Source organism: Pleurodeles waltl, chromosome 3_1, assembly GCF_031143425.1.
Source record: "Pleurodeles waltl isolate 20211129_DDA chromosome 3_1, aPleWal1.hap1.20221129, whole genome shotgun sequence".
NCBI classification, from domain to species: domain Eukaryota; kingdom Metazoa; phylum Chordata; class Amphibia; order Caudata; family Salamandridae; genus Pleurodeles; species Pleurodeles waltl.
The window spans coordinates 1,677,279,613-1,677,300,534 of record NC_090440.1 but is presented as its reverse complement, the minus strand read 5'-3'; the positions used below and the strand labels follow the sequence as shown (position 1 = coordinate 1,677,300,534).

General features: G+C 46.5%; 1 protein-coding gene across 2 annotated transcripts in view; it reads right to left on the bottom strand.

Annotated features, from left to right (window-relative positions):
* Nucleotides 1-20,922, bottom strand: part of OSBPL6 (oxysterol binding protein like 6) — a 566,805-nt gene that overhangs the window by 221,589 nt on the left and 324,294 nt on the right. For both annotated transcript variants that reach the window (XM_069225427.1, XM_069225425.1), the window contains one exon: nt 8,245-8,410. In XM_069225427.1, the coding sequence (XP_069081528.1) occupies nt 8,245-8,410 (166 nt within the window). The remainder of the gene's footprint in view (nt 1-8,244; nt 8,411-20,922) is intronic.

Below are 20,922 nucleotides of genomic sequence, written 5' to 3'. Positions count from 1 at the left end.
GTCACAGGTCAAATTCATCTGTGGTCAAAAGGGCATTGTGTACGATGTGCGATGTTTCTTTCTTCGTGCTGCAGCATGATCAAAAGCCAGCCTGGTAGTCTGCAGGAGATGGTTAACATTCATATGGCCTGAGAGTTGAACACAGACTACTTTTTAAAATTATCTTCGCGAAGAATTACAAGCCAGTGATGCGCCGGTAGCAGGGTGTAAGAAACTGGGTCTCTAGTTGGCAGAGCTATGCACCCAGTCCAAGAAGGGACCATAATTCTAGTCAGGGTAAGTCAGATACACACATTAAATTAACCTGTGCTCCCCCTCTGGTATCTTGGCACACAGCAGGCAAGTTTAACTTAAGCGCCAATGTGTAAAGTGTTTGTGAAACATGCACTCACAGTAACACAATGAAAACACCACAAAAAGACTCCAAACGGGTGTAGAAAAACGGAATATTTATCTGAGTACACCAAGACCAAAACAACAAAAATCCAATCAGTAGAAGTCAAGATATTAATCTAGAAAGAATAAACTCAAAATAGTGCTTAGAAGTAACTAGTGGTCAAAAGGCTACTTGGGGTTGTGAGAGACAGGTGCAAATACAAAGTTCAGGCCAACCGCGATGGAGTGTAGGCTGGCTACAGAACCCACACAAGGTCTGCTGAAAAAGTACCTTAGTTGGAGCAAGCATCTAGGAACAAATGCTTAGGTGATGCTTCAATATCTTCCACTCAGTCGGGTCACTGCGCTGTTATCAAGCCTCGCAGTCTGGTCCTGCATAAGCGTCGAACTGCTTTGAATTGAATGCAATGTGTCGCCGTCAAACTGCACAGAATGTCGTCATGGGGTTGCGCAGGCTGTGGATCTTCTGTCTTCGAACAACCTCTGCCCCGGTGTTGAAGGGGGCAAAGTGTTGGTTCGGACTGATGCAGTGGTGATGATGCGTCAGTTTTTAGCAGAAAGCAGTTGCAAAACTCACCTATGACACACAGGACTAGAAGGGGCACCTCAGGCAAGGGTAAAACTCACAAATGGCAGAGTTCAGCAGCACCAGGAGAGTTGCAAGCAGTCTTTGATTTTCCTGAGACTGCAGAAGAACAGGGGGCAAGCTAATTTGTGTGTCACTCTGTGTTCAGTCACTGTGTTCAAGTGAGATGAGTCCAGTCCTTGTCTTCAGAAGGACAAAGATCAATAGGCAGCAGGGCAGCTCAGCAAAGTAGAGAAGTAGTTCCTCAGAACAATCAATCTAGGCAGAGTGGCAATCCTTACAGCACAGCAGTCTTTACTGCAGCAGAGTTCTTCCCAGGTCCAGTAGTGCTCTGTTTCCCAGTCCAGAGCCCGGGTATTTATACCCAACAGTGCATTTGAAGTGGGGTGACTTCAGAGCAACTCCTCAAAGTGCACATGCATCCCAGACCAGGCTCCAGACTATCAGTAGAGGGTAATCAGCCCTCTGTAAGGGGACAGGTGCTTCCCTATTCAAGTGTGTCAGCTCCCCTCTACCCTTCCTGCCCAGGAAGGCACATCAGAATGAAGCTGAATGCCGATGACTCCTTTATCACATCCACCCTTCCTGTGTTTGTGGCTGTCTAGAGGGAATCCACAAAGCATAGCTGTCACCTAGTCCAGACTGAATGGGTCACTGGTGTTGAGCATAAGTCTGTATTTTGAAGCACCATGAATACTCCTATAAGTTCAGGAGGATTAAGATAAACATCATTTTTTTCTTTCCTGGTCCCATTCATTGTACCCTTTATAGTAAAGTGGATGATTATTGTAAATTGTTCAATTGTATGGGTGCACAATATCACATAAGCACAATCTCACAATATAATCAAACCGTACACCAAACAAAAATATAATTTTTATGTCTAGCCACTTTAGCTGGATGACTGAACTCATGTCATCAATTCTTTGTAAAAAAAAGTAGAAGATGAAAAAAAACAGAGTTGGAGTGGGTGTTTTATGTCATCCTAATTGAATCATTGTCTTTCATGTGTTTTATGGTTTGTCTTTGCATGGATGTGCTGTCTATCAAACCATGCCATTACATGCATTGTCCCATTTGTGTTCCCAATAGATTTTTGTTGCTGGGGCATCAAGTTATGTTTGTTGTGTTATTTCAAACCTCAACACCTTTGGCACAAATGGTTATACCCTCCCACACAAGTATATAGTATGATAGTATATTCCGTTTGGTGCTTCAACCCTACGGTTGAACTGTCACATTCCCAGTTACATAAAATAATTACAAGACAGGGAAGCAGTTCAGCCCTTAATTCAATGTTCATATATTCAAATAGACAAGATTCCAAAAGTTCATGATGCAGAGATAATGGCCCTCATTCTGACCTTGGCGGGCGGCGGAGGCCGCCCGCCAAAGTCCCGCCGTCAGGTTACCGTTCCGCGGTCGAAAGACCGCGGCGGTAATTCTGACTTTCCCGCTGGGCTGGCGGGCGGTCGCCTTCAGACCGCCAGCCAGCCCAGCGGGAAAGAGGCTTCCACGATGAAGCGGGCTCGGAATCGAGCTGGCGGAGTGGAAGCTGTGCGACGGGTGCAGTTGCACCCGTCGCGTATTTCACTGTCTGCGCAGCAGACAGTGAAATACATGTAGGGGCCCTCTTACGGGGGCCCCTGCAATGCCCATGCCAGTGGCATGGGCACTGCAGGGGCCCCCAGGGGCCCCGCGACCCCCCCTACCGCCATCCGGATCTCGGCGGTCCGACCGCCGGGATCTGGATGGCGGTAGGGGGGGTCGGAATCCCCGCGGCGGTGCAGCAAGCTGCGCCGCCGCGGAGGATTCAATGGGGCCGCGGTACACTGGCGGGACCCCGCCAGTGGTGCCGGTCCGACCGCGGCTTTACCGCCGCGGTCGGAATCCCCATTGGAGCACCGCCGGCCTGTCGGCGGTGCTCCCGCGGTCCTCCGCCCTGGCGGTCAAAGACCGCCAGGGTCAGAATGACCACCAATGTTATTAATCGTATGCAATCCAATAAGAAGACTCAAAAGCTATTGAATATAAAAAATATAGTCAATTGTTATTCTTCATTCTTCTTTTAGAAAAGATAATGTCAGCCCAGCCAACGGGTTTCGTCCTCACATGGGACGTCATTAGAGCTCCAATTTGAGTATTTGTCTACAGGGTGGGTCACCAACAGGATTCTTCTCAAGAATTCATGTTACAAACTAGAGTCTCTGTTTCTGTTTGTCTCAAACTTGTAGTTATGGCATGTACATGTGTGAGACATGAAGTGCTTTGCTTAAGGGTTAGGCAGCTGTCTCTACAGTGAGATTATTCAAAAATAGCCTTTTTGTCAGACTGCAGATTCAACATGAGGCATATCTTGGAAATGAGATCCAGAGTGAGCTCTTTGTCATATTTACTTTGCAGGAATGATAACATTTTCCTTGCTGATTTATGGCTTTTTGTTTAGGAAGTACAAACTGTCTTCTTGTCTTAGGGGGTCATTCCGACTTTGGCGGGCGGCGGAGGCCGCCCGCCAAAGTAACCCCGTCGGAAGACCGCTTGGGTCATTCCGACTTTCCCGCTGGGCCGGCAGGCGACCGCCAAAAGGGCGCCCGCCGGCCCAGCGGGAAAGACCCTGCAACAAGGAAGCCGGCTCCGAATGGAGCCGGCGGAGTTGCAAGGGTGCGAAGGGTGCAGTGGCACCCGTCGCGATTTTCACTGTCTGCAAAGCAGACAGTGAAAATCTTAATGGGGCCCTGTTAGGGGGCCCCTGCACTGCCCATGCCAGTGGCATGGGCAGTGCATGGGCCCCACGACACCTGTTCCCGCCATCCTGTTTCTGGCGGTGAAAACCACCAGAAACAGGGTGGCGGGAAGGGGGTCGGAATCCCCATGGCGGCGCTGCAAGCAGCGCCGCCATGGAGGATTTCCTGGGCCAGCGGAAAACCGGCGGGAAACCGCTGGTTCCCCTTTTCTGACTGAGGCTTTACCGCCGCGGTCAGAATGGCCCTGGAAGCACCGCCAGCCTGTTGGCGGTGCTTCCGTGGTCCCCGGCCCTGGCGGTCGGAATGACCCCCTTAGTCTTTTATAAAGACAAAGTGGGTGTCCTCACACGTAGCACACAATCAGTCTGCCTCCTCAGAGCTTCATTGCCCTTGTGCCCATGTCTGTGGAATGACATGGGTAGCAGGGCAAAGGCATACCTTCAAGTATTTCGGGTCATGCCCCACGCAAATGAGGAAAGTTACTCTCAGATAGCACTGGCACACATTTTACACAAGTGTGATCCATATTAGATAAAGGTCATGCAGGAGGGCAGCAAGATGGCGGACGGAGGGTTCCTAGGGGCTGCTGCTGCCGTATTGGCAGCAGTACCAGAGGTCGCGGTGGTAAAGAGGAGGTCATGAGGCTTTCGAGACAGTTGATCCAGACAGGGACCTCTACCAGGAGCAGTCTATTGCTGCAAGGCGAATACAATGCTCTTCCACCCCATCCAACTCCTCCCCCACTAGTGCCTTAGATCCTGTGGCACAGGAGACAGCTTGGGGGAAGGAGAGAGCCTGAGAACTGGCTGGTGGAGGGCGGCGCCTGGATGTGAGCACCAATGGTACTGGCTGTGGAGTGGGCCTGAGGACTGATTCTTTGGATTGGCCTCCTTGTTTCCTTTTGAATCTCTTGCCTGGGTTCTTACCCCGGCCCTCAGCACAGACATAGACTGGACCTTACGGGGGCTGAACCTGGCACCTATTTCCCAGAACCCTCTTCTATGCATTTAAGCTGAGTTGCTAAGTGCCTGGATCCACGAGGTAGGCCTCCCAGGAGAGGGACAGTCGTGGAGGAGTAGCGGCTGGCTGTACGTGCAGCACTGGGGATGGTGGGCCTGTACTGTGTTTCACGCCCCTGCTGTTCAGCTAACACCCTCATCACCTGAAGAAAAGAGACTACAATCAGATGAAAATGGTGCTGCAAAGGACAGGAAAGACCCCCCCCATGTTGCACCTATTGCTGAAGACCAAATCATGGAAACCATGGCACTTCCTGCTGACACAGGAGAGCACTCACAATCGGATGCAGACCTCATGGCCGCGAAGTTCGGCATAATCCTCAACACCATCACAGTGACCTGGCTGGACCCATTGGTCAGTGTTGATTCTGTGGGAATGGAGCTAGGACTTATGCATGAGAACCAAAGGAAGCTTTCCGTCAGGATGTAGAGTGCAGAGCCATTTCTGACCTACAACCATAAACTCAATCTCCTACCAAGCAGGTCGATAACCCTTCTAGTAGGGTCAAGCAATTGGAGGGGACATTGGATGACCTGGAGGGCTGGTCCATGCGCAATAGTCCAGATCATCAATTTCCTAGAGGGAGCAGAGAACAGCGATCCCTACTGTACTGTTTAAAACTTGGTTTTCTACAGTAATCATGTCTGTGGGGCTAACACTTTACAGCTCAGCACATGAGCACACACACCGGTTGCCTGCAGGGCCTCCCCCTCCTGGAACTCCCCCCGCAAAGCCCCACCCCAAATTCCCCTTACTGGCCTAGAGTGGCCAAGTTACTGAACTTCAGGGACTGGGACACAGCACTGCAAGCCACCTGGCAGCTAGGTCGCTGCACACTCAATAATGTGCAGATCCTCCTTTTTCTGGATTACTCTATGGCAGTTCAGTGTTGGAGAGCATCCTTTACAGGTGTGTGTCCTGCCAAATGATGTGAAATTGAGAATCATATGTCTTCAAGGAGCAGTGAGATGCCTGGGACAGGGGCAAACAGTGGAGACAAGCCTCACCCGGAGCTAGTATTGGAACACCACAGGGGCCCACCTTAGGACCACTCTGGCCGAGACAGTAATGGTGCTGGGGCAGATCACGTGAAATTGTTTCTGGTGTCTCTAGGGCTCCTTCGCCTGCACATATGCACCATGAGAGGATTTTGGTCCTCGCAGTGGAGGCTCATCTTCGGGACCCTAACACAGCTGGCACCACAGAGGACTTGGAGAATGGCACCTCTCATACAGATTCTGCAAACTCCGAGCTAAGTGTGTGGGCTCCCCTGCTCCCCTATGTCACACCACAGACAGCCAGTGACTTGCTCTAACTGCAAGCCTCACTAGTGCTCGACTGTTGGCAGTTGCTGCAGCATATGTGCCAGACTCCCACCACCTTAAAGCTAAAGATGAGCCCTCTCTGCCACCACCTGGATCGCCTGTGGCAAGTACTGAACAATGCTCACGCCCCTCCTGCTTTGGGTATCCTGTGACTATTGGCCAGCCGCATTGTAGGACCCTGAATGTACAGCACTACATTAACTGTATGGGCAGTCAGATGTTGCTCTGCCTCCCTGGACTGGGAGTTGGGGCATTTCTTTAAATGTTTTAACTGAGCCTCTCAACGCACTATGTTATCAGCATGTCTGGGGACTCCCTGCCAAGGAGGGATGCTCTGTCTCCCCCCTCCATTCACGACTAAATCAACGCTTCTTACCTTCTTCAAAAATGTCCCAATCCCTATACCCTGAGGCACATTTTGGACATTAAGGGGGTCATTTTGACCCTGGCAATAAAAAACGCCTACCGCCGTAGCGACGGGCACCAAGCCATCCGCCCAATTATAACCACAGCTGGATTTCCGCCAGAAGGATGGCGGAAATCCAGCTGTGGCCATGCCGGTGAATGCCAGAAAGGTGGCGCTGCTGCCAGCAGCAGCGCCACGCCAGTAGACCGCTGCAGACCATATCATGACCATGATACGGCCTGGTGGTGTTCTGCTGGCGGACGCTGCTGCTGGCAGCAGCATCCTGTCTCCTGCCGGAGGACCCCCTCACAACCGGTAAGTCGGGTGCTCGGACAGGGGGGTGAGGGGTGTTGTGTGTGTGTGTATGTCTGTGCGTGAACGTGGGTGTGTGTTGCGTGTTGTATGTGTGGGCATGTATGGATGTGTTAGTACGTGTATGTTGTGTGAATGCGTGTGTGCTTGTATGTGTGTGTGTGTGTGAATGGATGTCTGCATGCGTGAATGAATGTGGGAATGAGTGTGTGAATGCATGTGTGTGTGAATGAAAGGTGCGTGTATGAAGAGGGGAGGTTCTGGAGGGGGAGGGGGCGGAGAAGACTCCTATCAGTGACAGGGAAAGGATTCCCTGTCACTGATAGTGCTTACTGCCATGGTTTTTGTGGCCACAAAAACATGGCGGTTGGAGTGGTTGACGTGTCATAATCCCGCAGGCAGGCAAGTGAGTTACTCGAGCCTCATCCACTGACCCCTGTTGGAAGCATGTCCCTCCCCCACCTTCGGGTGCACTGCAAGTATTTACTTGTGTTCACTATTAGGGAGATGAGATTACAGGCTCATGGTTCAAGTTGTGTTTAATTTGTTTGAAATGATCACATCATCATGATCCTTTACTAAATTATTTAAATTGCATTGCTATAACGTGATGATGTAACTGTATTTACATATTTGTGTATCATGGCATGCAAACTGCCAGAGATAGTATAAAACTTCAATAAGGATGGTTAAACAAACTGAGAATGATCACGAACAAGTACCTGCTAATCCATCTATGATACTAAAATGTGCTAGGAGTACAAAAAGCAAACATAAAACTGGTTGCGGATAGGTGCAGTTTGTGTTTTAATACAGCCTCAGGTAGGCAGGGGTTAGGAAACTGCTTTTAGGGGGCTGCTTTCAGGGCTGACGGGGCTTTCCCAAGCACTGAATGCAACCCTGAGGCCCATAACCCATTTTTTTTTTTTTAAAGGCGCAGTCATGATTTTTTGCTATAAAGAAAGACCACTTCAGACACTGAGGTACTCGAAATGTTCATGTGTTTCTCATCTATTCATAAAACTGTGGGGTTTAGTCCAGATAGTTTGAAAATTGTGCTATAACAAAAATTGGTTGGTGGTAGTACTTTTTAATTATTTTTGTGATAACACGCCTAAACCTTTCTGAAAAAAGAGTTAAAATTGCTGAATGCATAAAAGGCTTAAAATGAAAACATTTTCCAGGGATGCTTTTAACATCCAGTTTATCCTGACTTTGGACATACCTGTAAACTAAAAGGTTTCAAGATGCATCCATTACTGACAATCAATACTCTTTTTAATTGTGTTGAAATAAAACATTTGGCAATCACTGCTTGTTTATAAAGAATGATGTTATATTACAGGAGTTTGCAAAGCACATTTCTGCTATTTGTATGGTATCATGGAGCGTCCTTCCAATTCACTCGATTGCAAGTTTAATTCAATTAAATGTGCTATCTGCATATCAACGTACCTTTTTGTGCAGTAAGGCAAAACTCTTCTTGCAGTTTGGTGTAATCTGCAGCGTATTCCATGTTATCCACAAAGGGGACAGGGGGAGGCTGAAATTCGATGTCCTCACTAAGGTTGGGGTTGGAGGAGTGCAACCGGACTGGACACATTGATGCACTGATAGGCACCTGAACAGGAAAAAGGCCAATCAGCTTTACAACTGAAACGGATATTTAGTTTAAGACAACAAGATGTAATGACAGCATACATCATAAGAAAGAAACAAACATCAGATGTTATGTCCTCACTAAGGGTGGGATTGGAGGATTGCAACTGGACTGGGCACATTGATGCCCTGATAGGCGCCTCAATAGGAAAAAGGCCAGCCAGCTTTACAATTGAAATTGATGCTTAGTATAAAACAACAGGATGGAATGCCAACTGACTTCTAAAAATAACAAACATCAGATATTATAAAATTGTTAAATTCTAAAATCAATGAAAGCAAACTGAGGGTCAAGTTGAAAATGACTCAATAGCTGAGGGAGTCTAGAGACTGAGGTGAAAGCGTATTTAAAATTGAGCAGCTTCACAGTGAGCCTTGCTGGATGTCAGATCACAAATAAATAAATTCCATTCCAGTGCTGCCACCAATCATTAAATAAAAGCTCTCTCTTAAGGCCTAACATTTGACCCCGACTAAACCAACAAAGTTGTGAGTTGAAGGCCCTGGGCCAAATGTACTAAGGCGCAGGTTTACTGACATTTTGGCTCGTGTTTAAGGCACTTTTTTGCCACAGCCAAGATGCTAGCCAAGATTTAGAAAGCCACACAATGGCCGATTTGTGTCGTCTTGTGCGGCTCTGTAAAAGAAGCAACACAATGCAGCACCTTGGATGTTTTACATGGGTGGAGCATGGGCGTTTCCAAGCATCAACCCATGTATTTTGATGCAAACCCAGATTCACTAAAGGCAGTAAACTGCAACTTGAATCAAAATGGTGTGCCTACCCAAGAGAGGCATAACAAGGTGAAACATTTTCATTTCTCCTTGTTACTTCCTCTTTCTGTGTGTGCTGCATTGTTTTTTTGTCAAATCTTTTTATTTGTGTTTCAAGAGGCTCATAGTGTGATATAGAAACATCACATGTTGGTAAATCAGTATATGGATAGCACCAAAAGTAGAAAGAAATAAACAACAGAACCCTCATCCCCATAACAGCCCACAGACATTGAATCATAAAAGTGAGTACTGTGAAAAGCATTGCCTCTCCCTATCTACAAACACCCCAAACCATATGTTTCTCAGTGCCTCTCCTTTTGCTTTCATCAGCATGGCCTATTAGTCTATAGTTCCACACTGAACCTCATATCCAAGGAGTAATATGCCATCCAACCCCACCAGACTTTTTTACATTTCCGGGGACAGCCTCTAATGGTGTAAGTTATCTTCTCCACCATCATAAATACACACATTCCTCTTCTCCAAGTTTCCAGGTTTTTACATATCTCAGAGCCCCATAAATGGGCAAGTTCCCTCTTGGCCACCACCAATCCAAGGACACAAAACAGGAGCTTAGCACAGGGTAAGTCAATTTCATTAGGGATTCCCAGGAGAATTAATTTGGGGTCAAGTGGAATCTGTTCCAATAACACCACCCCACGAAGTTCCCTCACAATCCTTGCCCAGTATTCCTGAAGCATTGTGCCCCCCCAGATTGAATGTAGGAAGGAGCCGATGTTCCCACGACATCCTAAACAGTTTGGGTATTGTGCCTTCCTCATAACATGTAAGCGTTGTATATTTTAATATATCCTACAAAGGATCTTGAATTGAATCAGTCTCAGTCAGGACCTAATAGCTACTTCTCGTGGGAACATCAATGCTATCTTCCAATCCCCTAGGTCGGTCACCCAGCGGCTAGATAGTCTAAAAAGTGTGTCAGGCATGTTGTACACAAAGATAAACATTGAAAGTTGATATTTGTCACTTTACGAAACTTTGTGGGTACAATTATAATTGTGAACACTGATATTTATTTCAAGTTCATAATAGAAATATTGAAGCCAAAAATGTCAAGCCATTTATAACTGCTTGGGCATCAGTGAACTCTTTCAAGTACACACTGAGCAAAACTAGTAATCAATTAAGTACATATAGAATACGTTTAAAATGTTGACATCAAATGGACCTGGCTGTCGGTTTGGCCACTGCATTTTAAAATAACAGTAGTCAAAACACAGCCATGAAGAACAACTCGCAGTCTGACTTAAAAGAGCTGAAATTCTTTACAAACACAAAGGTCCCTAATGTGGCTACTAATGAAGAGTAGCAAGTATTGGCTAAGCTAATATGTCTGACTTTAATGTGGTAACACGAGTAAGCAAAGGCATGCACAGATTAAGTTTCCATGCTTTTACCAAATTAAAGCATGACCTTTTGACTTTGTCAACGATTGTTTTATTACTGATAGCACATATTCATGCCCAACTGTCAAGCATATTATGCCCCTACAAATACAAGCACACAAGTCCACTGTTTTGGTGGTGGTGATTTGTAGTAGTTGTAGTAAAATGTGTGGTGTGGAAATGGTAAGGGAAACGATGATGGTGGTTATGATGGTGCTAACGGTGGTCGTAGGTGGTGGTAATGTTGTTGGTACTATTGTTAGTGGTTATAGTGGTGGTGCAGCTGTGTGCCACTACATTGGGTAGCTCTAAAAAAATTATATATTGGCACTGCATAACATTTTGGTAAACATCACCATGATGGTTTGTGAGCTATGTGAACACTAATTGATTGGCAACTAAGTATACCAGAGGAGCTGCTGCCCACTCAGCAATGAAAAGAAATGAGTGGTCTGGCAAACATGGTACAGGAGACTTTGGGTGGGGCAGAGTAGAGGCTGAGGCTGTTGTGATCCACGGGGGAGTGCTCACATACAGGGAATGGCAGAGCAGAAGCCTGCTCTGTTATGAGCCATGGTAACAAGGATGGTGAGGTAGAAGAGTCAGGATCCCTGAACCCCAGTGACATGGTCATAAGTTGGGCAGGTGCAGCAGAAGCTGGACTGTCAGTAGCTACAGTATGGCTCAGGCCACAACAGAGGAGGGACCAGCATTTTGTGAGTTGTCAGAATGCTCATTTTGGTGTCAGGGTAACCCTGATGTGTGAGCAACTAGGCAGTCATATCAAGGTCAGGCTCGCAATGAAGTCCTCACAAAGCATAACCAAAACACATTTGTTTCATCTGCTTCAATTAATAAAATGTTTTTTTAGTAACCTATGGTGACATAAAGGAGTGAACGTGACAGAAAGGGCAATGATTCCCTTTAGTTTTGTGTTGTAAAATAGTCTGTCATGCATTACAATGGAAACATTCTATAGAAGGTGGAACGATTAATCAAACAACCAACAGTTTGTGACAAGAGCATCATCTTCTTTTGAAACCCACTGTATGTACATTTCTAAGCATTAATAATAAGAATTCTGCCTGGCAAACACCAAAAGCTAGGGAACAGGGCATGGGTAGCCCAGTGGTAATGTTATATTAAAAATAATCACTACTTGGGAATTCCACCAAACCATAGAAGAGATGTCAGATGCCTCTATTAAGCAGCCAGGAGTCATATCGGAATAGCTGGGAATGTTTTAGGAGAGATAGAGCTATATACATCTTCAATAAAGATTGTGCCAATGTTTCCTTTGATTTCACGTCTAGATCTGTGGACAGCAGTCTGTGATGCTGGAGCTGCTCTTTCACTGTGTCACTTGCACACCCTGAAATCTCCAGAGGGACCTAGCAAAGAGAATGCCCCCTGGCTCAGCCCCCCAATTTACCGAAGGGGGGGATATGGCTGATACCTGGGCCTTAGCGGAGGCCACCCCCAGGGTGCAGAACACAGACTAGACAGGGTTAAGGGAGGGATAAAATTAAGACAAGAAAGTGACTGGGCAGGGGAGTGGGATACTGGGTTCAGCCCAGTCATAAATCTAACCATAGGAATGTGGCCTTGGGGGTGGGGGTATTTAACTGCACAATTCTGGCAAGGGGCCCTCCTGGAGATGCGGCAGAGGAAAGAAGTACCCCTGCTGAGAAGTGCTGTGGCGGCATGGTGTGAGGTGAGGGGTTTGGGTGGGGGAGGGCTAAGGGAGTGGTATGACCCTGGGATGGATAGCATATTGGACAGGAGGGATTGCTTGGGAACAGGCAGTGCTAATGTAAGAAGGTGCAATGGGTTTGGTGGGGGGGGGGCATGTGTTTGGAGGGCACTGAAGGGTAGATGGGAGGACCTGGGGAGACTGGAACAACAATCATAATGGCAATTCGACATAGAGAGGGAGGGTCGGCTTCATTGTGCTTATTCAGCTGCCAATTACTTTGAGTCAGAAACCAGGCTGTGACGCGGGCTTACAGGAATGAGATCATATTGTAAACATCCTTTTGGTGGGGTGAGACACTTCTCAGTTTCTGAGCCAGCTCATAGCTCTAGGTAACTATCCTCGCTAAAGGAGCCACGTGTTGAGGAGAGTTTGCTTCTAGCTACTTACAGGCATATCTTTGTTAGTTTAATTTGGGCCAGGTTGCAAAATCAGTAACGCTTGCTTTGTATGGCGCTACAAGAGAGTGTGACTCTGGCAAGTTTGTGCATTGTTCTTGTCTGTCAAGCGGTGGAGGTGAGACTGGACAGCATGGTGCGCAGCAGGTCTCCGAATTCTTTTCTGGGGACTGCCTGGATTTCCTAGCATTGTCTGATACGGTGCTGTCTTTGAAGCCCGTTTGATGACCCAGGCAGACGATTTCAGGTATGTCATGTCTTCGATCTGGCACTGGTGGTAAACGGCACCTCCTCTGCAATGGCAGAGGAGAGTCGCCCCGCTGGCTCAGAGCTAGTAGCAGAAAAATAAAACGATATTTCACTATTGTTTTATTTTTCTGCTGCTGGCTGAGCCAGCCTGTAGAGGGAAGGGCGGAGTCGGGCTAGGGGAGGGAGGAGAGAGAAGTGAAGTGAGCCCTTAACTGCGCATGTCTGTTTGGCCAGTCGTTCTAGGCCGGCCAAACAGTCATGTGCAATTTGGTTTCTCCAAGCCAGTGGTATTTGACAACTGGGTTGAAGAAACAGTAGACTCCCTGTACCTGAGTGAGCTGCAAACCAGCCCGCTCAGCCCAATCCCTGTGCTGTTCTCATTCTAGGTAATAGGGGACTGATGCTGGGACCAGGAAGCAGAGGAGTGCAAGGCGGCCGGCAGCACCAGGTAAGTGTTTTTTTTTATTAACCCGCTGCACTCCCCTGCGCTTCCCAAGTGCCCCCTCTACCCACCCACCAATTTGAATTTATGTTGACTGCCACTGATGGTAGTATTCTGAGGAGCGAACTGCAGTGGTTGCTTGATGGCGCGTATGATTACAACTTTTTCTATCTCACATAGATAGGATATGTTGGGTGTGCACTGAGGGGGCACATCAGAGCCGCCGGTATCTATTCCGCAGTCAGTGCGGATGTGGAGCTGGGCTCTGCCGAAGCTGAGTGAATGGACGATGCAACCCTGCGAGCTGGCGAGTGGAACTGAAGTCTTGTCACCACTGGATGGCGTGCTTTGGTCCTTGGGGGCCATTACAAAAAAGACACGTACAGCAAATAAGTTGAAAGCATGCATTCAAACTTCATATGACAAAACCTGGTGTGTGATTAAGGTGAAGCTAGGCCTCCCACCCGAACTAGATAGCCAACCAAGCCAATAATGTGTTATAAGATACTAAGTAAAGGCACCTCAGAAAGTGCTTAGAAGGTGTCAAGGATCCACTTTGTTTATTTGAAAGGTGCCAAAGCAAAAGCCACAAGTGATGCTTTTTTTTAACTAATTAGTGGAGACTGACACCCATTGGCAGTGTGGAAAACAAAGACAAGAAGGAGAATTTTTAAAAATAAAGTGAATACAGATTTGGAATCCGCTGGGTATATATGTACGTTTGATACATATTTTGATTTAAACTGGGTAATGAAGGGCCCCCAAAGAACTTACAATAACACTGCAGAAGATACATATCTTGTTAACTTCTTCTGCTGGTTCAGGGCAGTGGCAAGGCCTAAATAAAGAAGGTCTTAGGAAAAAGTAAACGGTCTAAATTAAAATATGTAATAGATGAAAGAAATGGGAATGATGTATAATTTAGAAAAACAGCAACGTAATTGATAAAATGTATTGCAGATCTTTAAATGAGTTATGTTTTACTACAAAAGGAAATAACACCAGGAAATAGGTGGTCAGTTTTTTAATATTTCCATACCCAGTGCCAACCACAATAATGCACATACAAAGAAACGTTAAGTTATTTATCCTTCATAACATGAAGGAAACAAATCATGTTAGCTAAAACAGGAATATGCATGGCCTTGAAGAAATAAAATAGGATAAAGCTTGACTACATGAAGTCAAATTTAAATGAATGTGGGTCCGTAGGAGCAGCATTCCCTTTTCCAAACAAAGAACTGAAAATAAAATTTACCTTTGCCAACTGTTTCTGAACTTGAAACAAATCAACCTTCGCGTGAAGAACGAGTCGCATTTGATATTGCTGTATATGAAAAACAGCCTTTTGTAGAACCAGAAATAAATGAAGCATGGTAAACAAATCATTCCAAATCACAAAATTCTACAAGAACGGAACTAAACTTATTTAACGTATCAAGGGGATGATTCAAAAGGGAGGGATCAGGCAACAGGTTAATCAAGGGCCAGAACCAAGGCCCTCTGGGAACCTCTTTACACAGGCCATTTGAAGTTGCCATATTGGTTTGTCCCAGAAAATGCTGTGGAGGTGAGATGGGGCAGGAGTGAAGGGTTTATGGGGCCGGGTGTCAGGCCTCTAGATTTTACCACCACTCTGCTAAACAACCCCTTCTTCCGGGAGAGACAGTTGGGAATACCATTGAGCTGGGAGTGACAATGATGAAAGGATGCTCAGCTGACAGGATAAGCAACCTGATGCCCTGCCCTGCAGAAATGGGAACAACTGGGGGGATGGGCCTGCTGGGCAACCCTGGATGATTGCTCAAGGACTTCTGTGGACATGTCCAACACTCCATTGGCACACCGGTGCCCTTCAAGAAAACAGGAGACACTAGGGGTGGGGGAGTATGTCAGGGAGGGTGTTTTGCTGTCTGGTTGCAGAAGGACCGTGCCAAATGTGCCCACCAGCAGAAGTTAGCACCAGGAGCCAAGCAGAAGATAGGTCTGGTGCAGGGAGCCAGAAAATCCAGCTCCCCACTTAAAGTGCCCATTTAGAGGCTATGTATGCTGAAGGAAAGTCTCCTGGTGGCTAGGGCTTGTCACTAGGAACGAAAAAATAAAAACAAGCTATGGATAATGAAAATCGGCCCTGCAGGGCCAGAAATATGCCTATCAAGAAAAAACAAGAACTAGAGGTGCATAACACTCCGCTATGATTTATCCCAAATCCCCTGGGGAGAGCCAGGGCCCAGGGGTTCAGCACATCTTTATTTATTTAATTACGATGGGGAGAAGGTGTGTGTGCCCCTTCCCTCCCCCTGCGAGGAGGAAGAGAAGGGTCTATGGGGTGCTCACCCGCCCTCCCCATAGGCCAGCATTTGGGGGCGTTGGTGCACCCTGCTCTTAAATCCCGCCCACGAACCTTGCGCAGGAAGGACCATAGCATTCCGCTGGAAGAAGTGTGGGAGGAAGTACAAAGAAAATGTTGGTTCCTACATAGCAGTAAGCTGATATGGCCACTGGGGGTTAGGGGCTCCTCCCACTGCCTCCAACAAGTGCTTGAGTCTGTGGGGCGGAGGGTGGGACTAGGGCATCCAAACAACAGAAACTATCCCTGATTGAGGAACTTGGTGTCAGATGAGTAAGAGGCCATTCAAACAGACTGTCCCTACGATCCAGAATAGAATGGATCCACTCCCATGCTGATCCTCTCATCCGTATATCAGACAGGCACTGCAAGAGAATGGCGTGGGACACAGTATTGAATGCCACAGAAAGATCCAATGTTATTATGTCCCCGATCTGGGTTGGATTTAATTTCCAGTAGAGAAATTACTGTGCTATGCCAGGGATGGAAGCCTGACTGAGAAGGATGCAACTGACTGTGCTTCTCCAAGTACTCAGAAAGCTGGGTGTTAATGATTTTTTCAGTATTGTTGACGCCGCAGGAAGCAAAGAAATTGATCTGGAAGTAGACAACGCAGACCTAGTGGCTGACAGCTTTTTTAAAAGCAGGATCACATTTGTCAGTTTTCAAATAGATGGAACCTGGCCTGTCTGGTGAGAAATATAAAAAATGTCCAAAATTGATAGAATTCATAATAGCCACTGCATGCGCTATAACAGAAGGTGGACAAGGCTGAGAGCCTGATCTACAGCTCACAATTCTTTGATTTTTTTTTAAATCCTCATGGTTGGATAGCTTGAACTGATTTAGTTTACAGTCTGCAGGTACAGACTGTCCTATAGTAGTGTCCATCCCTGCCACTAATGCTGATTTAGTACACACCTGGGAACAGGCTTTAATTGGGGGTTCAGAGGCTTAGGTTGGCAATTTCATAAAATTTCCACCTTTTAAACTTTCTTAGTAAAATACATTCTTTGAGCTAACCTTATGGCTGTGTGACATTTCTTTATGTCCTTTTAGAGCTGATTTTAACTACAGGTAAACAGTTTGTTAGCCAAATCCTTTCCAATTCTTTACAGTGCTTTTTCGCCTCTGCAAGCAAACAAGATAACTATAGCACAGAAGGGTCTGGCTTATGTTTGATTAGAGTTTTCAGTACAGCCAACTGATTAACCACTGCCTGCAGCCAACAATTGGCATCTTTATTGACACCACCCACTAAACAAGGCAAGAAGGAAGAAATAACATCAGTTAACTCTGAGGTTTTACCTTTTATTCAAAGCCCTGAAAGTGGTGGGTACATCGTGGTACTACTGTCCAAATTCAATCCTTTTGCAACAGGAAAAAATTAAACGAATGGTGATTCAACCATATGACCACAAGGGGGTTCTCAATCACCAAATCACTGTTTGAAAAAATAAATCAACAATATGGCCAGCAGAATGGGTCGGGTCTGATATGACTAAGGAGAGAGTGAATGAAGCCAAAATCTCAATCAGTGATACAGCTAAGGGATCATTGAAATCATCAACGTTCAGGTTGAAGTCTCCCAATAACATAAAACTGGCATATTGTAAGATTGTAGGTGCCAACTCTTCAACCAGTGATTTAAGGAACTACCCAGCATATCCTAGTGGCCAATAAAGGCTCTTGAGAAGGAGGACTGCAATGCAATTGAAATACAGAAACCTAATGCTTCTGTTAAAATTCTGTAGAGTGAAAGTAGAGCATTTATAGTTCAATTTATAAGCAACTGCTAGCCACCCTCCTCTTCTGCCTTCCTGTCCACATAAATGCAGACAAATTTGTCTGGAAAGGCTAACTGACTATTTGGTGCCGAATCTCCCCCCCCCCCTCAGGATTTCAGTCATATATAGAACAACTAGCTGGGGGGCATTTCAGAGTGCCAATGGCGGGACTAAGTCCCTGGACTCTGCTGGGCCAAGAGGCAGCCCCCTACATTGCCCTCACCTGACCCTAGTGCTATATAGCACACTACACTGACCCGCTGCACAGGAGCATTCTGGAAGTGCTGACGGCGGGACTACGAATCCCAGGACTCGACCCCCTATATCACCCTCACCTGATTCTGGAGCTATATAGCGCAGTACGCTGACCCACTGCAATGAAGCATTCTGGGAGTGCAGACAGCGGGACTACAAGTCCCAGAACTCGGCCCCCTACATCACCCTCACCTGATTCTGGTGCTATGCTCTATGCTGACCTGCTCCACGGGAGGATTCCAGCAGTGCCGATGGCGGGACTATAAGTCCCAGGACTCTGTTGGGCCAGGAGGGGGCACCCTATATCACCCTCACTTGATTCTGGCCCTGGACAGTGCACTACACTGAACCACTGTGATGGACGTGCCTGGGCAAAGCCTGGACCAAGAGCAGACCTATCGTGCACCAGTCAGCGAGACGAGGCAAGGCCACCCCCCTTTTTTCTGCACCTTGAAACCCACCTGCATCGCTATTAAGATTTGTTAAGCAGCCCAGGCACATCTTTAATTGCTGTCTTTCGCCTTACTTAAGCTTCCCCTTTAGTCTGATGGCTTTAGCCTGAGGTGCAGCAATTGCCTCAGGATTGTTTGCATCTAAAAGAAGGACTGCTGAGGTTTTATGTAGCGTGTGACTGTTTGTAGATAAACCTTCTTCTAGTTCACTCGTATATTTTCTGCCTAGATACCAACACAAATCCTGGAAGGTGTGTAGGCATCTCTTGACTTTTGTTACTTGTGGCTGCATTCTAGCACCCCTCCTGTACTATTTCCGTACTTCTTCCTTAGTTCCACCCTGGGTTAGGTTGGGGTCTCCTAACTCGTCTCGTCCTTAGGAAGTGAGCGAGCCTGACAATTTACTCTTGTTCATCAAAATAATTCTAACTTGCTTTGAATTGAGCCAGTGAATTTCCCTAATGGGCAAGCACAAAGTGACTGAAACCCTATTAGGGAAGAGAAAGAAAAGCTCTTAACTCAATACTAGTGATCCAGTGAATGGTCACCTAGCAAATACAACGCTAGAGGACAATGTAAGTCTAACAGAGGAGGTTGAAGTGCTTTTGGGGGTGGGAGGAGGTTGGGGGGAGATAAAGGCAAAGGCCCGAACCATAAGAAAGCGGATGGTAAAATCGCTCCCATATTTGCAAGTAAACCATCTAGATTCAGCGAGGGCCCAGCTGTCACAGAGGTTTCATTGTCTAATGTGTCCCTGAAGATTACTAGTGACAATGCTGCTGATATCAATCCTAAGGAAACTGTAACTGCGACAGTAGGACTTTCTATCCCATGCTTAAATACGTACTCTGTCCTTGCGGACCACCAACTGTGTACAGACCTGGGAGAAGGACAGGGGTCTGAGCGGCCACTGGAGGATCACAAAATGATAGGCCACTCTGATGCGGACACTAGCTTAGGGCCCAACGGTGATTTTGACATTGTCTGAATCATCATGTTGGTTAAGAGATTGCAAAGTGAGGTAACTGATCTAAGACTGCAGGCTATAGTCCTGTCAGATGAAGTGGGGAAGCTTTAGCAATCCGAAAGTTCCCTAAGACCGTAGGATCCCCACCCACTTACCCACAAGTACATATGCCACTTAAACAGATAACCAAAACAGGCAGAAAAAAATCAATGACAAGTCTGGTAAAGTAAATGCCCTTGGATCACAGTGTGTGCACTCATCTATCTTAGAATAGAATCAACTCCCTTCCAAAAAAACAGCAAAGGGTGCCTTCTTCTGCCTCCAGTAGGTCATGGGCCATACCAAATGAGCCTGAGGAGCCAGTTAAGAACAACACAGAGCACGCCATAACAAGTTCCTTTTTCCAGAGATCAAACATAAGGGACATCACAGTGAGGCAGTATGAGGGCCAGTTATCGAAAGCAATCTGTGTGTTTATGATAAAGATTCCAAAGTTGATTCCAGGGACTAGAGAGGATAGGGACTCATTAATAAATAAATGTATTCACTACATAAGGTCTGTGCATTACTGCTATTCCTTAATTCGTTCAGACATTTTATTTGCTAAAAGGTTTCATGAGCCATCTGTGCAAGAGGGGGCTTTTGATTATATTTAGTTAAGAGTAAAGCATACCCACGTGGTAAAAAAGCTTGTGGGCCTTGAATTGCGAACACATCCTCCAACAGACTCCCTAACTCGGTTCAAACTTAATCCACTGAGCCCCCCTACCCTCTCACTCAATTCTCAACTGCCACCCTCCATAAATGACCTAGGAACTTCCATGGTGGACTGACTTGATAGCAGCAGTGACCACACATCCCCAGGGAGAAGTGAGACCTCTGACTTTAATAAGGTAACACAGTTTGATATTCACCCAGGGGGTAGGGCTTCGCACTGTGCACCTTGATCAGTGGAAACCCCGATCTCACCAATGCACCACCAACTGAACAACTCAGATATCATAAATATCCTGTCCTGGAATGTGGCAGGTGGGAGATCCAAGCTTGGTGACCCTGTATTGGTTTCCTTCATAGACCAGTTTGAAATATGTCCGCTCTCAGAAAATGGAGTCTTGATCCTGTACACCTTAGGCCTGGCTATGTCAATTTTTTTATTCCTGCTAGTTATAACGGGAAGGGCCGCCCTTTTGCCGGTCTCCTAATTTGGGTACAAATCTCATTAAATGTCAAACTGTAACCCTTTCCATCTCCTCACCTGACATTCAAGGTTTAATTATTGAAGGAATGGATAGACACATGTTCTATTTGTACATAACCATGGAATCAGAGGGGGAGCTGTAATCCCTGCTCTGAAATCACTTATGGCCCACAGGGAATAATCTGACATACATGACACTTTAATAATTATGGGTGATTTTAATACCACTGTTGAACCACTCGACAATAATGGTTTCTCCCTTACCGAAGCAGAGGATGAGGAATGGGGTGTTCCTGCACTAGACATCGTGCCTGTGACGCGGTGGATAGAGGCAGCCTATCAATTACTTTCACTAATGCTCTCTTTTGGCCTAAGGGCGTGCAATGGATGCACAAAGTCTGATTAGCTGGTTACACTCCAGGCAGCTGCGAATGTGCCAG